We start from the raw sequence: 12933 nt of genomic DNA, 5'->3' as shown, positions 1-12933 counted from the left end.
CTCTTTCCTCTAGGGTAGGAATTCCTACCCCAGAGATTCTGAGTTTCCATGTCCAAACATAGCACTCATCACACAGCACAGAAATTATGTTTAGAAGTCTGCTCCTCCCACTTAGTTGTGAGTTCCTTAAAGGACTGCATGAGAAAGCAAGAAGGATGCATAGAAATCTGGAAAGGTGGAGAAGAAATGGTCAGGAAAATTGGGAGAGGCAGCTCAAACCTCACCTGATGGTCTGTCCAAACCACTTACTTTGTGAAATACTCTGTACCTCTCTGGGCTCTGAGGACAGAGCTTCCTTTAGGGGCATGTTTCCCAAAGTACGGGACAGAACATCTTTAAATAACACCATGAGGCAGGCAGCCCTGCTCATTCCTTTCAATGTTTCTGATTTGGCTGGAGAAAAACACACAGCTGTGGTGACTAGTCTCACTTTAAATTCAAGACCACTAAGTCCAAATGGGTCCTTAACGCCACCCAGCAATTCTATATTTCTTCTGTTCACTCACCAGACTTTTTTTTTTTTGCGGTACACGGGCCCCTCACTGTTGTGGCCTCTCCCATTGCGGAGCGCAGGCTCAGTGGCCATGGCTAACAGGCCCAGCCACTCCGCAGCCTGTGGGATCCCCCCGGACCGGGGCACGAACCCGTGTCCCTTGCATCGGCAGGCGGACTCTCAACCACTGCGCCACCAGGGAAGCCCTCACCAGACTATTTCATGTCTTTCCTCTCTCCTCACACTCACTCTTGGCTGATCTTTCTTCTTATTTCACTGAGAAAACAGACACAACCAGAACACCTTCACCAAGTTCCTGCCACGCCTGCTGGAGTCAGTAATCATTTATGTTGCCATTCTCCCCGTTATTAGGGATAAACTGTGCTCCTAGGTAAAGCCAACCTCTCTCCACTTGGGCAAGAAATTCCATTCCTTCTTGCTTACTAAAATCACTCTGGAAAGTCTATCCTCTCTCCTGTTTCACCAATCTTTTCTCTCTTTACCAGTTTATAAATATCATCTAATTCCTCTTACAAAAAGAAAAAAAAAAACGAAAAAAACAACCCTTTCAACCCTCTTCCCATTTCAGCTACCACCCCACGTCCCCCCTTTCTAGGAAAACTTGCAAATAGTTGTCTTAACCCACTGTCTCCAATGCCTCACCTCCCATTCTCCTGGAACTTATGCACTCAGACTTTGACCCACCCACCCCACTCCTATAAATTGCTCAAGTTCACCAAAGAGCTCCATTACTTAAACAGTATTACACAGTCAATCATTCCTTCCCTGAACACCTTTGCTTGGTTTCCAGCATATCATTCTTTTGGCTTTCCTCCTATTTCAGTGGTCATTCCTTCTCAGTCTCTTTTGCTGATTCCTTCCTACCGCTTCAATCTCTCTAACATTTGCGTGCCCAGGACGTGGTCCTTTTCATCAACACACACAGGCTCCTGGCTTTAAATACCATCTACATGTATAACTCCAGTCCAGGGAGACTCTCAACTCTGGACTCATATATCCAACTGACTAGTCAACAATCTTACTTACATATCTAGTAAGCATATAAAAACCTAACATGCCTAAAACCAAAAACTTGACCCTCTGCCCCCAGGCTGTTCTTCCCACACTTCTCCATCTAAGAAAACTGGAACTCTGTCTTTCAAGTTGCTCAGGCCAAAATGATTAGAGTTATCACTGACCCCTCTTTATCTTATACCCCACATCCTCCTGTTACCAAATCCAGTGTACCCTACCTTTAATGAAAGTAGAATCTAATCACTCCTCACCACCTCCACTGTTACCATCCTGGTCCAACACATCATAACTCATCATTGCAACAACTTCCTGACACCTTCTATTTTCAACATATCAGCCAGAGTGATCTTTTTATAATCTAAGTCATATCATGTCACTTGACTGCTCAAACCTTCCAACAGTTTCCCATCTCAACCAGAGTAAAAATCCATAATGGACTATACAGTCTATACAATCTAGCCGCCTCTTACCAACTGACCTCATCTCCCCCCACCTTCCCCCTTGCGCACTCCACTCCAGCCACAACGACTTTCCACCTGTACCCTGAACACACTTCCCACCTCAGGGCCTTTGCACTTGGTCTTCCCTCTGCCTGGAAGATTCTTCTCCCCATTATACACATGGTTCACTCCTTCACCTTCTTCAGGCTTTTGCTCAAATGTCACTTTCTCAGTGAGGCCTGTCTTGATCATTCAGTTTAAAATTGCAACTTCCCTCAATCCCTCATCCCTGAATTTTCTCCATCACACTCATTATTATCTAACATACTGTTTACTTTGCTTACTTTATATTGTTTAGAGTCTGTCTCTCTCTACTAGGGTTCCCTGAGAGCAGAGACTTTTATTTGTTCTGTTCACTGCTGCATCCTCAGTGCCAGGAACAGTGCTGGAATATGGAAGTTGCTCAAAGGGCTATATGTTTAATTTGTAAACTGAGAAATTCTCAGTTTGCTGCTAGAATGTCTTCAATACTTAACACTTGCTAATCCCTTTTTAGGGCTCAGCACTTTAGCAGGTAAAAGCCTCAAGCAAGAATTTAGTAACATCAGAAACATTTAGTAACACTGAAATGTTTTGCTTTTATTTTATTTTAAAATTATTTTTATTTAAGGTACTGGACTTCTATTCTCTCTTATAACAGTTATTTTAAATTTTAACACACGTTTTTAACTTTAAAAAGTGAGCTGCTTCTAAGAAAAATGCTAAGAAATTATAGTGGGAACAGCAAAGAGACATGGCAAAAACAGTGAAAGTGGTATTTGAATGACTGGAGTTTAGGAACTCTCTTAGGGTAGGGTTGCCAGATAAAATAAGGACACCCACTTAAATTTGAATTTTAGATTTTTTTTTTAGTGTATGTTCCAAATATTGCATAGGACACACACTAAAATATTATTCGTTATCGGAAACGAGTTTTTAAATGGGCATCCTCTTTTGCTCCCCTAAATCTGGCAACCTTACCTTAGGAGAGCAAAGAAATTGCACCCTGCTCCTTGTCGCTTCCATTTTTCTCTACCAAAACAAGCTAGCTCTTGTCCTATCTACGGACTGCGTGGCTTTTATGCCTCAATAAACCTGTCCCTGTGGGAGAGTACTGAGGCCTGACGTCTGAAAAATCCAACTGGCAAAGGCCCACAGCGCACCTTGAGAGGGGAAAGGTTTGGCAGCTCAGAACAAGCAGTCCGGCCGCATCTGCTCGAGAGGGAGGGGGTTCCAGGCCCCTTTCCCAACCTCTCAGGCACCTGCTCTGCGGAGGCCGAGGCTTGGCAGCTACTTTCCGGCCCTTACCAATGTTGCCTTCGATGGAGAGCCTTCTGGGCCCGCGCCCCGCGTGTAGACCCCTGGAGGGGGGCACACCCTCGAGTGGGCTCTTAGCCATGGACTTGGAGGATGCTCGCAGCAGCCTTAGATAGGGCCGGCCGGCGATCATCTCACCGATGATTCACGCAGCGATCACTTCCGCCGAGAGCACTTCCTCCCACGGTGTTCACGCGCTCCGGCGCGCCGCTGACGTCAGGAGAGAAGTGGGTGGGTTGAGTTGGCTTGAGGGGAGGGGCCAAAGGGACCACTCTGTTATCGCGATGTTTGTAATAAAGTGTTGCAGAAAGGAAGACTCCTAATGTGGGGTTACGGGAGAGTTTAATGACAATTGGAGTTGGTACTGTGCGGTTCGCCCCTTCCGTTTCTGCCCGCTGGACAAACAACGTTTAAAACGACACATAAGTCAAGAATTCCATCACCTTTGCATTTTTGTATCGCTTTAGAATAACTTTCATAACTAAAGACAAATAAAAATAATTGTAATTTTAAACGAGTTTTTTTCCCCAAGTGTTTGTTGTCTGGCTTTTATTCTAACATGGGAAAAAATTGGACAGTTTTAAGTAGGAAAATGATGCAATCTGATGATTTACACAAATTAACTTTTTCCCATTCCCTGTAACTTGCACCACAATGCTGGCACCTTATTGAATAAATTAACAAATTAGTTTGTCAATTACACCCCACCTCTTATTTTGCCTCTTGAATAAAGTTCACTCAATCTATTTGCATAGTAGCCAAAAATTCCGTAAGAATAAAGAGGGTGGAGGCTTAGGGACTATGTATGGAACTCATTTAAACCAGATAGATTGGGTTCTGTGGGGTTGAACCATGCCGGGGTGAGGAGGTGGGGGGGTGGCTGGTGGGGATTCAGAATAGGGTTTGTAAAAGCTTGAGAAGAGCAAGGGCAGAGAGAGATTTGCTGGTGTATAGAACTGGAGTCTAGCTGTCCGTGGAGAATTGTGTTCTGCAGAGGGACAGGGACAATTCTGAGCTGCTGCCAGACTGGCTTTTTCCTGCCACACTCCATGGTCATAATGACTTCAGAACTAAGGATTTATGAAATATTGTCAGAGGGTGCGTCCACCTTCCCCGCTTGACTTCCACAAGAGTCAAACCAGGAGTTAACAGGCAATCCGGCATTCCGGCAGCACTCTTAGACATGGGAGTTTTTAGGAAACCAATCTGATTGCCAGAAGGTTTGGGGAGGGGCTGGTGGCTGGGACTGTTGTAGGAAAAAGTGGGGCACGAGAGGATGGTCATATCCCAGGTCTCGGGTGAGTCCCTGGGACAGGCTGCCAAGTGAGGGTCCTTGACTTCTCGCTGGAAAGAATTCAAGAGCGAGATATAGTAAAGTGAAAGGTTTATTTAGGGAGATACCCACTCTGTAGAGCGTGGGCCATCTCAGAAGGCAAGAGCACCAGAGGTGCGGGGGTGGTTAGTTTTTAAGGGCTGGGTAATTTCATAGGCTAACAAGTGAGAGGAATATTCTAACGTCTTGGAGAAGGGGTGGGGATTTCCAGGAATTGGGGCACCACCCACTTTTGGGCCTCTTTTGGTTGGCCTTGGAACTGTCATGGCACCTGTGGATGTCATTTAACATGCTAATGTATTACAGTGAGTGTGTAATGAGTCTCCAGGTCTACTGGAAGTCAGCTCTTCTGCCATCTTGGGCCTAGTAGGGTCTAATCCTGTTCTTCTTAATGGTTGTGCCATTCTTTTAATGACTGTGCCCTGCCCCCTTCCTTCCTGTCTCAGGGTAACTGTTTGCAGAGCAGGCACAGGACCTTTTTCCTATATTGTTGTTTATATGGGATGGCTGAAGTGACATTTATATATCATATTAAGCACAATCTATTAAAAAATAGATTGCAAATTTAGGATAAGCTGGGTGGAGCGCTAAAGGATATTGGAGCAGCTAAAGTCTGTCCCATCCCCCACTCCCTCCCCCGCAGCCACCTCTCTGTAGAAATACTACTTACATTTCTTTATCTATGTAAACTCTGACTTGGGAAAATATCCATCCAAAAAAGTTTGAGCGGCTGTCTGCACCCTTATGGTTTCCCTTGCCTTCATTGCCCTCAGGGTCACTGTGAAGGGTAAATATGGAAGTTGTTGGCAGGTTTAGGTGCAGACAGGAAACTAATCTGTTCCTAAAAGAGCACCTAAAAGTCATTTAAAAAAATTTTACAGTGAAGTACAATATATAGTGAAGAAAAGAGCATGTATTGTAAGTGTACAGTTTAGTGCAATTTTCACAAACTGAGCACACTCTATTACCCAGATTCGGATCAAGAAACAGCATTACCAGCATCCCCAAACCCGGGCACCCTGCGTTAGGAGCATGGAGTCTTAACCACTCGACCATGAGGGAAGTCCCCTTATCCATTCTACTCTTTTTTTTTTTTTTTTGCGGTACACGGGCCTCTCACTGCTGTGGCCTCTCCCATTGCGGAGCACAGGCTCTGGACGCGCAGGCTCAGCGGCCATGGCTCACGGGGCCCAGCCGCTCCACGGCACGTGGGATCTTCCCGGACCGGGGCACGAACCGGCGTCCCCTGCATCGGCAGGCGGACTCTTAACCACTGCGCCACCAGGGAAGCCCTCCATTCTACTCTTGATGGACATTTGAGAGTTTCTAGATTAAAGCTATTATAGATACCACTGCTATGAATATTCTTTTTTCTTTTATATAAATTTATTTATTTATTTGGTTGGTTGGTTGGTTTTGGCTGTGTTGGGTCTTTGTTTTTGTGTGCGGGCTTTCTCTATTTGCGGCAAGTGGGGGCTACTCTTTGTTGCGGCGTGCAGGCTTCTACATTGTGGTGGCTTCTCTTTGTTGTGGAGCACGGGCTCCAGGTGCGTGGGCTTCAGTAGTTGTGGTGTGTGGGCTCAGTAGTTGTGGCTCGCTGGCTCTAGAGAGCAGGCTCAGTAGTTGCGGTGCACGGGCTTAATTGCTCTGCAGCACGTGGGATCTTCCTGGACCAAGGCTCAAACCCGTGTCCCCTGCATTGGCAGGCGGATTCTTAACCACTGTGCCACCAGGGAAGTCCCGCTATGAATATTCTTGAATATTTCTTTGGTAAAGTTAAGTACACACTTCTCTTGGGCATATGCCTACAAGTGGAATTGATGTATGCTGGGCTTCAGTAGATATTCCCAAAGAGTATGCAGTTCCACAGTGTTGACTGTACCAATAGGCAGTGCCACCATCAGTGAGTGAGTGCTCTGCTTGTTCCACATTCTTGCCAACAATTGGTATTGTCAGCTTTCTTCATTTTATTCATTCTGCTGTATAATGGTGTCTTGCAGTTTTAATCTGCATTTTCCTGATGATTAATGAAATGGAACATTTTTTCGTATGTTTATTAACAATTTCAGTAACCTCTCTTGTGAAGGACCTGTTCAAGTCCTGTGCCCATTTTTCTATTGGCTATCTGTCTTTTACTTACTGTTATTGTTCTTTGTATATTCTGGATATGAGTCCTTTGTGAATATTTTCTCTCACTCTGTTCCTTGCTTCTAAAAGCTTTTACATTTGGGGGATGTATAGTGTAAAGTAAGAAACTAAAATGTCTTTTGCCTGTTAGTTATCCCACGATTATTGATGATCCTTCTACTCCTCTGTATTTCTTTATGCTTGTTTTATTATGTTTACCATGCATCAAAGTTCAATATCTTTCTTGATCTTAATTCCAAATTTCCAGGAGAGAGACTCTGATTGGCCCAGCTGTGGCCAAAAGGTAAGTTTTCAAGGAACAAATGTGAGTGTTGGAGCCCCACCCCAATGTGCACAAGGAAGGAGGGCGATTAAAGGAATTGTCCAGGGCAAGGGAGAAAATAAGGTGGTGATCAGTTCTTCCTGGAAAACAGCGGTATGTTGGTGAGCAGAATTACGTCCCACTTGCTTGGAGGAATAAGGTCACTTCCTGCTCCTGCAGGATTGTCAGATATCTGCTGGAGTTTATGAGTAAAGAGTTGATGTTGCCCCACAGGGACTCTAGTCCTTCAGCATCCATTCCTTCATCCAATATTTGCTGAGCATATGCTATGTACTAGACACTCTGCTTAGTCCTTAGAGAGAGCTCTGAAGTGCTACTGACAAGTAAACTGATCCGTGTTACCAAAATGCTATGCAACCATTAAAAATGGGGAGATAAACATACACAAATGTGACCCTGACTTTCTTCTGCAGCTTGGTGTCTGGTCAGTTATATTCTCATCTACATCAAAGATATTCTAATGTACTGGATTGTGCTAACTCAGTTTGGTTAAGCTGGGAAGTACGCTTCCAGAATCTCCTTCCTGACAGGGCTCTGAGTTCAAGTTGGTCAAAAGAGGACCTGGTGGAGATTTGGAAAGTAGAATGGGAACCTCAGCTGCTCTGAGGAGATCTCTGTTGTCAGATACTGTGACAGACAGATGTGCCCACAGATAGATCCCAGCAAGTTCTCAAGGCCTAGTGACTCCTCTCTGATCATCCCACAGTTCCCTTCAGACCTTCACTTCCCCAGCTTGTCCCACTTTTGGGCAGTCTCATTCCTGTAATAACCCCGTTATCCCCGTAATGTGCATGGTGGCTCTGCTCACCTGAATGAACTCTGACTGATAGGCCTAATCATAAAAGGAGGCATATAGGGAGTGGTTAAGAGTGTGGGCTCTGGATTCAGACAGCTAGAGGTGAGAATTAAGAAAGATAATCCACGTGCAGCATTTAACACATCTGCCACACCATTACCAACCAATAGGTATTACGTAATAAGTAAGGTAATGCTAACATTACTCAGTGCCTGGGATGTTATTTCTATTTAGTTGACTTCCTATTGAATTTACACTCTCCTCAAGCCACTGTAACCAATCCATGCTCTCCTCTCTACTAGCATATAATGTGACTTCCCCTGCAGAATTCTAGGACAGCACTTACTGAAGTGGGGTAAGATCAGGTGGGGTAGGGAGGGGAAAGACGGGTCATTCTCCCCTTCTTGCCCCACATGGAGATTCTGCCGTGCCCCTCCACAGCAGGGAGGGTCAGCTCTCTACAATGCCCTAACGGCATCTCTGTGCCTGGGCATCCTACGGCCTCTTCCCTGTGCTTTCCTCTCCCAATAGCCTGTGCCTGTGGCTCTTCTTTGCAGGACTGCCCTCAGCCTACTGGAACACTTTTCCTGCACAGGAGGAAATACTGGGACTTTCTGTCCCCCAGGAAGCACCTTCACTTATCACTGATATGTGACCATGAAAGCCTGGCTCATTGCCTGCAGTAAGGTTTATACTCCAGGGCTCTCAGGGGACCAGGCAGAAGCCACCCTTTTCTGTCCTGCCTCTCCCCCTCTACTCACTGATTTCTACCGAGAGCACTTCCCTAATAAATCTCTTGCATGTGAGTCCTCATTTCAGGATCTGCTTCTGGGAAACCTGTCCCAAGACATAAATCCTCTAGGGGTTTTTGAAAGTATGCTTCTTGGAGCTTCCCTGGTGGTGCAGTGGTTAAGAATCCGCCTAAGCCTGTGCACCACTACTACTGAGCCTCCACTCTAGAGTCCATGAGCCACAACTACTGAACCTGCGTGCCACAACTACTGAAGCCTGCGCGCCTAGAGCCTGTGCTCCGCAGCAAGAGAAGCCACCGCAATGAGAAGCCCGCGCACTGCAATGAAGAGTAGCTCCCGCTCACCACAGCTAGAGAAAGCCCGCGCGCAGCAACGAAGATCCAATGCATACAGAAGTAAATAAATAAAATAAATACATTTATTTAAAAAAAAAAATGCTTCTCTACTGCACCCCCAGAGGACAAGTGCAGGGATGGTGGAGGAAGAATGTCTGACATTGAGGTCCGTGTGCTTCCACTGGGCTCCACTGTCTCCAAATGGGTGTGTCTGGGAAGACCAGGTGGGTTCTGTTCAGGAGCATCAAGTATGGGACCTGGCCAGGTGGGAGGAGCAAAGGGCACACCAGGCAGAAGTAGGGACTTTGTTCTGCCAATAACTAGCTGGGCAATCTAGTTAACTAGTAAACTAGTTATAAAATGAGAATGACACTAGTACCTGCCTCATAGGACTGTGGTGAGGATTAAATGAGAAAATCCATGGAAGCTCTTAACCTAGTGCCTGGCATATTATAAGCATTCAGTCAATGTTAGCTGTTATTGTTATCCCATATTTTCTCATAGTATTTTGTGAGGGCTTCTATTTCACCTCAAATCGTTGTCTTATATGTATGTGTCTGTCTCCCCCTTTATGCAGTGTGACCTTGATGGGCAGGAATCATCTTTGTGGGGTACATAAATCCCATTTGGCCTCATCCAGTAATTGTAGATGCCAAAAATTCAGTAAATACTTGTGAAATGAAACAGACTTGACCAAGGTCAGGGAGTGGGTAGCAAGTAATGAGAGAGAGACAGAGACAGAGACAGAGAGAAAAGGACAAGAGGGAGGGGGAACAGGAGTGCAGGAGGAGAAAATATTCTTCCTTGGGATGCTGCTCCTTTCTTGATTAGTTTTTGGGACAAAATACAACTCAGTCCTCAATGACAAAGGACCTCATAGAGATCTTAAGCCCACTACGACCATCCTTCACCTAAGTTTAAATAACATTGTGTTTGAACCACTCACATGTTACAGCCTATAAGCCCTGCGTTTCCCTTTCTGTTCACAGTCTCTAGTGTATCACCCTTGAGTACAAGGACTTACATTTATGAAAGCCCTTGTTTCTTTTTTTTTTTTTTTTTGGGGGTCCCGGGGCCTCTCACTGCCGCGGCCTCTCCCGTTGTGGAGCACAGGCTCCGGACGCGCAGGCTCAGCGGCCATGGCTCACGGGCCCAGCCGCTCCGCGGCATGTGGGATCTTCCTGGACCAGGGCACGAACCTGTGTCCCCTGCATCGGCAGGCGGACTCTCAACCACTGCACCACCAGGGAAGCCCAAAGCCCTTGTTTCTTAGCCCTCCTCCCTCCAAGAGTCATCTAGTCCTCATTCTTACTAATGTTCGAGATAAAGGAAATAAGGTGGTATAGCAGAAGAAGCACTAGGTTTTAGCGTCACATACACTTGCATTTTAACCCTGGCTCTGTGTGATCTTCAGCAAGGTGTTAACTTCTATGAGCCTCAATTTCCTCATCTGTAATAATAGAACCTACCTCTCAGGGTCATTGTGTGGACTAGAAATAGGTGTGAAAAGCCTTTAGCATTGTGTGTGAGAGTCAGCCCAGGAAAATAAAGAGCACCACACAGAGAAGTAAGGCTGGTAGGTTTTAATGTTTCATGATTGTTAACAGAGAAGTCTCAAGGAGACCCCCAGAGAATCTGTTCTGACTTTAGAAGCACTTCCTGTGGACGATGGAGGGCCCTGCCTCATCATACTCTGGCTTGCTGATCCACATCTGCTGGAAGGTGGAGAGAGAGGCCAGGATGGAGCCTCCGATCCAGACCGAGTACTTCCGCTCTGGGGGAGCAATAATCTGCAAAGAGCAAATGTGGTGAATCATGATCAGTCGCCAAGGAATAGGGAAGGTGGTCCAGGAATCATCTCACCACACTGCCAGACTGCCCTGGAAAAGAACAGCCTCTGTGGTCAGAAAGGAACAGGAGAAACCTTGTGGTAGATTAGACTATTGCTCAGATTGTCACTCTCCCTCCCACCCCATCCCCCTGCCCCTCCATGAGAAGAGTTCAGTGTTCCACCCTGTGACTTTGGGCTGGGCCCTGTATTTGTTTTGGCCAGTGGGATGTCAGCAGACTTGACACAGGGGCTAGAAATGTGTTTCAGGCATGCAGGTAGGCACACTCTTTTGTGTCTCTGCCATCTTCATGAGAAGACTTTCCCTTGAAGAGCTACTGGACCTTCAGCCTGGGCCCCACAATGAGAGATGTGCCCCTGACCTGAGTTGGCTGGGCCTGCAGAGCTGTCTAGCCAAGCTTGACCTAGATCAGCTGACTCCCAGCTGACCTGCAGATGCATGAGCAATAAATGCTTATTATTACGTGCCCTGAAATTTCATAGTTGCTGTTACCCAGCAATAGCTAACCAATACAAACATCTGTAAGGGGAGTGCTGTTCTGTTCTGGCCTAGAGTTTGGATGCATGGGCAGCTTGGGCTGGGATTCCTCCATTCCTGAGTCTAAGCCAGTCTACTCAATAGTCTCTTGTATCTGAGAAGTTCTCAAATTCATACATGCCACTGGGATTCCTGAGCTTGGCCTTTAGAAATTGGTTGTCATGTCAGACAACTTTGAACTCCACCTAAAAGTATATCTAAAAGGACCATGACTCTTCAACTAATTACTGTTTCTGGAGGGACTAAGAATTTAGTGCTAGAACAAACCAGACATGAAATAGATTTTTTTGTCCCCTAAGAATCTCCTTACATATTTCCTAAATTGCAGAGATCATGGAATAGCTAAATAAGTAGGGTCTTTAGAAGTTATCTTATTCAGGCAGACAAAAGTCACCTCATTGCTCCTTTGACAGATACCTCAGGGACTGGCACAGCCACTAAGAAGGTAACAGATTTTACTGCTGAGCAGTTCTAGTTGTGAGAAATCTCTGGGTTATCTTGGGCTGGAGGCCCTAAATCTCAGCCCCATTCCCACCATATTCCATATCCTTCCACACTTCCATATCCTGGAGCTTGCCTCACCTCCCCCAGCCCAATGTGGCTGGGGTGTTTGTACCTGCACACATCCCCGGGCATCTTTGCTTACTCACTCTCTTTCCCCTGCCTGCAGTGTGCTTTCCCCTCCTCTGGTCTTATTTAAGCTGTTCTTCCATTGATCATGTCTACTAATCAGATCTTAAACTCCTGGAAGGCTGGCAATGTTATTAAACTCAGGGCAGTGGCTCATAAATTGGAATATGCATCAAATCATTGGTGTCCATTTATAAGTGTAAGTGATGGGGACACCCCAGACCTGCTGAACTGGAATCAGGTGTGGTATCCTGACACATGGTCCTAGTAAAAAGCCGCTGCCCCAGGCCTGGCACATTGCCCCCCATGTGGCAGACCTCAGTAAGCGTGGCTGCTCCAATTGGCTCTGGGTGAGAAGAGCCCGCTGCTCACCTGTTTTCTGGTGGCCTGCTCTGCTTCCCTGTGCCAAGCACCATCTGCTAGGCAGGGGGAAAGCCTTTGTGAAGAAGGTTCTTAGAATACTGACATAGAGAACACACTTCCTCAGATCGGGCCTACTCCCCAGAGACCAACTTTATTGTGACTTTATTGTAACTTTCAACCTATTTGTTATCTCTATTTTACTCCTAACTCCTGTAGTAGCCCTAAAAGTGTCTGTCTGATTGCTTGGGGACCAGAGGCTGGGGAGAAGTGGTAAGACAGGTGGGCTCCCGTTCTGATGAGGGCTATGCAGTGAGAAGCATTGTGTGGGAGGGCTGTGACCAAGATGGGACAGCACATCAGAGGCTGTCCAGGAATCAAGGAATGTTCCTGTGAGTTTGAACCAGCAGCCTGTCCTATAGCCAACATTCTCTCTTTGGAAATTTCACCCTCCTCTGGGGTGACACCCAAGTCCTTTTTAAAGTTTAAAGTTTAAAGTTTAAAGATGGTGTGGTGTTGCCTCCTTCTTTTCTTTCCCTCTTTCCC

General features: G+C 46.1%; 2 protein-coding genes across 6 annotated transcripts in view; both read right to left on the bottom strand.

The window, feature by feature from the left end:
* The window catches only part of DGUOK (deoxyguanosine kinase), a 36315-nt gene extending 32781 nt beyond the window's left edge, over positions 1–3534 (bottom strand). For 2 of the 3 annotated variants that reach the window (XM_007459391.1, XM_007459390.1), the window contains exon 1: positions 3316–3534. In XM_007459391.1, the coding sequence (XP_007459453.1) occupies positions 3316–3457 (142 nt within the window). In that variant the 5' untranslated portion in view covers positions 3458–3534. The remainder of the gene's footprint in view (positions 1–3315) is intronic. The other variant, XM_007459389.1, reaches the window with a different exon arrangement.
* A 7044-nt stretch (positions 3535–10578) lies between these two features.
* Positions 10579–12933, bottom strand: part of ACTG2 (actin gamma 2, smooth muscle) — a 23947-nt gene continuing 21592 nt past the window's right edge. For 2 of the 3 annotated variants that reach the window (XM_007459386.1, XM_007459388.1), the window contains one exon: positions 10579–10800. In XM_007459386.1, the coding sequence (XP_007459448.1) occupies positions 10657–10800 (144 nt within the window). In that variant the 3' untranslated portion in view covers positions 10579–10656. The remainder of the gene's footprint in view (positions 10801–12933) is intronic. The other variant, XM_007459387.1, reaches the window with a different exon arrangement.

Source organism: Lipotes vexillifer, unplaced genomic scaffold (assembly GCF_000442215.2).
Source record: "Lipotes vexillifer unplaced genomic scaffold, Lipotes_vexillifer_v1.1 scaffold51, whole genome shotgun sequence".
NCBI lineage: Eukaryota > Metazoa > Chordata > Mammalia > Artiodactyla > Lipotidae > Lipotes > Lipotes vexillifer.
Note: the sequence above shows the minus strand (reverse complement) of the source record. Positions and strands in the feature narration are given on the sequence as shown.